General features: G+C 35.8%; 1 protein-coding gene across 1 annotated transcript in view; it reads right to left on the reverse strand.

The window, feature by feature from the left end:
* The window catches only part of LOC140922308 (uncharacterized), a 3,069-nt gene extending 2,841 nt beyond the window's left edge, over positions 1 to 228 (reverse strand). The window contains exon 1 of the mRNA XM_073372304.1: positions 154 to 228. Within this exon, the coding sequence (XP_073228405.1) occupies positions 154 to 228 (75 nt within the window). The remainder of the gene's footprint in view (positions 1 to 153) is intronic.
* Positions 229 to 2,500: the final 2,272 nt, after the last annotated feature.

Consider the following 2,500-nt stretch of genomic DNA (forward strand, 5'->3'; position numbering starts at 1 on the left):
TGACCTCCGTGTGAAGGAAGCGTAAGCATTGATAGCCCATAATACACCATAGAATAAAATATTAAGCGCGAAAATCAACGGCACTACATTCAACCGGGGGAAAGTTAAGCTAAAACTGTCCTGGTGAAAACGCAATATTTTAAACTGAATTACCTTTTGCCCACTTTCAGCGTTAGAGGTAAGAATCAAAGGGGCGATCACCAAAAGTAACAGCATCAATCGAGCCATCTTGATAATAAAATGTCGACTTTTTCTTATTTGGATTCCTCAAGAGATCCTCAGTCGAATGATGCAGCTAGTGTGCAGAGCAGCTTCTTTTATGCAAGCCTGGCGATTGTGTTAACAAAACTTGAAAATTTTTCGGACACTGCTTCTACTTCCCGGTGTCAGCATATTTCGTATGTTTCAGCTCAACAAGTTTTATTTCGTATTTGTAACAGCGGAAGCCATTATTATAAAAATATAAAAATATTATTAAAAATAGCGAGCGGGCGTCGTTTTCTGAGATATTAAGCAACATGTAAGAGTACTAAACTTCTATAAAAATGTTGCTAGGAGCTTCGTCTTTATCTTAAAAACAGAAGAAAGAGTACCCTGACGAAAGCTGACTTCCGTATAACACTAAATGAGAATTCCGGCTCTACCCGATTTCAGCACGTCAACTTTGAGCAGAAATTTGACAAATAATGAGATTGATTTCTTGCACAATTTGAGGATTGAAATAAACGGGGGATAACCAGACGGTATTATTCCTTCCTGTGAAATGTTTCTTATGTTGGTGTCGAGTTGTGCCCGAATTCTGACGCTTACGTTAAACGAGAGGGGTATCATTATATCATCACCGAAGATTTTGCATTAATTTGTCTTGACTATTTTCTTTGATACTCTCTATTTTGTTTAAAACTGTTATTCCAAGTTTTTTTGTGGCCAGTAACTGAATTGCTATTAACACACAAAAGTAAGAATATTCAGGAGACAAAAAAGATTTTTCAAAATGTTATTGACTCTCGAGATCACATTGAATCAATGTGCCTTTCCTAGTATTTGCAATCACATTTTGCATTTTAACAATATTGATTTAATGTTTTTCCTTTCCATGCTTTTGATACCTTTACTTTTTGTACCCGGGATGACTGAAATTCTGCCATTTGAGGCAATTATTTGCTAACCACTTTAATTTTAATCAAAGCTAAGAGTAATAGCATTTACAACTATTCTCGAGGCTCCCTCACTGATCTTGCTAAAAAACAACAACAACAGCAACTTTATACTATTACAAGGAAGTTAAAACGCTCATGCAAGATATTATGCAACCATCGTATAACACAATTCGCTCTCGACCGGCGCTCTGGCTCGAAACGAACCAGTCACCATCATGGTGGTTAAATCGGTGACAACCATAAGCGAAAAGGCCAAATCTTTGTGTGTAACTTCCGACCAAGCTCAAACAGTCTAAACCCCATCATTAAAACACAGAGGGACCAGTTCGCGTTAACATCGATTAACTATCAATATGATTTTAGTAGAAACAGTTATTAAACCCCGCGACTAACTATAAGAACCTATATTTTAAGAACCTGTTAGGTTAAAATTTGACAGTAAGGCGCCCTCTATACCAGAACCTGTTAAGTCTAAAATTTGAAACAGGTTCTTATTTTCTAAAACCTGTGAAAACATTCTGTACACTTGGGCAAATAAGATAAGTCAACATTCAGAATCCTCTTTGGAGACATAGATTCCTAATCACTCCAACTGCAATATAATGGTATGCAGATTTTATATGTTGAGGAATATTGTTTTTTTTTTCTTCAGAAAATAAGAACCTATTTAAGAACCTAAACAGGCTACACTTGTGGTAACTACCATTTATATAAGAACCTATTTAGGCTAAATTGGAAAAATCCAGGTTCTTAAGTCGCGGGGTTTTTAATAAACCACTTCATTCCTTATTATCGATCATTGTTATAACGCCCAACTAGCTTCTGTCTTAATGCTAACAGTTACAAGATTTTTAAGCGCAGTTAGTGGCCAGACTTACCTAGTGAGTACTCTTTGAAAGATCATGAAATGTGCCGGTTTCGTCGTCCCTATAATCGCAATCTTCACGGATTTTACGTTTAGTTCGGAACTTACTGACACAGCAAACATTTTTTCAGGCGCAATTGGCCACCTTTGGAAATGAAATTTCAGTGAACAAAAGAGTCCATGAAGGAATAACTTCAGATGAAAAAGCCGGCGCAAACTTATTAATTTGCATTTAACTTAGACGAATTGAATATTTCTGATGAGAATTTCCATTTTTTTTTTCCATCGATCATTCATAAGAAGTATTTTAAAAAGCATTTTAATGTAGTGTGCCTTTTCTTTAACAAAATTGGTGAACTAAATGGTTGAGCAATATCTACTCTTTCTCCTAGAAAAAAAAAAAAGGAATAAAGACAAATTTACTGAGAGCCGCGTGATTGTCTAAAGTTAATTCCCCACGCTTTCTCTTAGATAA

This window comes from Porites lutea, chromosome 13 (genome assembly GCF_958299795.1).
Source record: "Porites lutea chromosome 13, jaPorLute2.1, whole genome shotgun sequence".
NCBI classification, from domain to species: Eukaryota; Metazoa; Cnidaria; class Anthozoa; order Scleractinia; family Poritidae; genus Porites; species Porites lutea.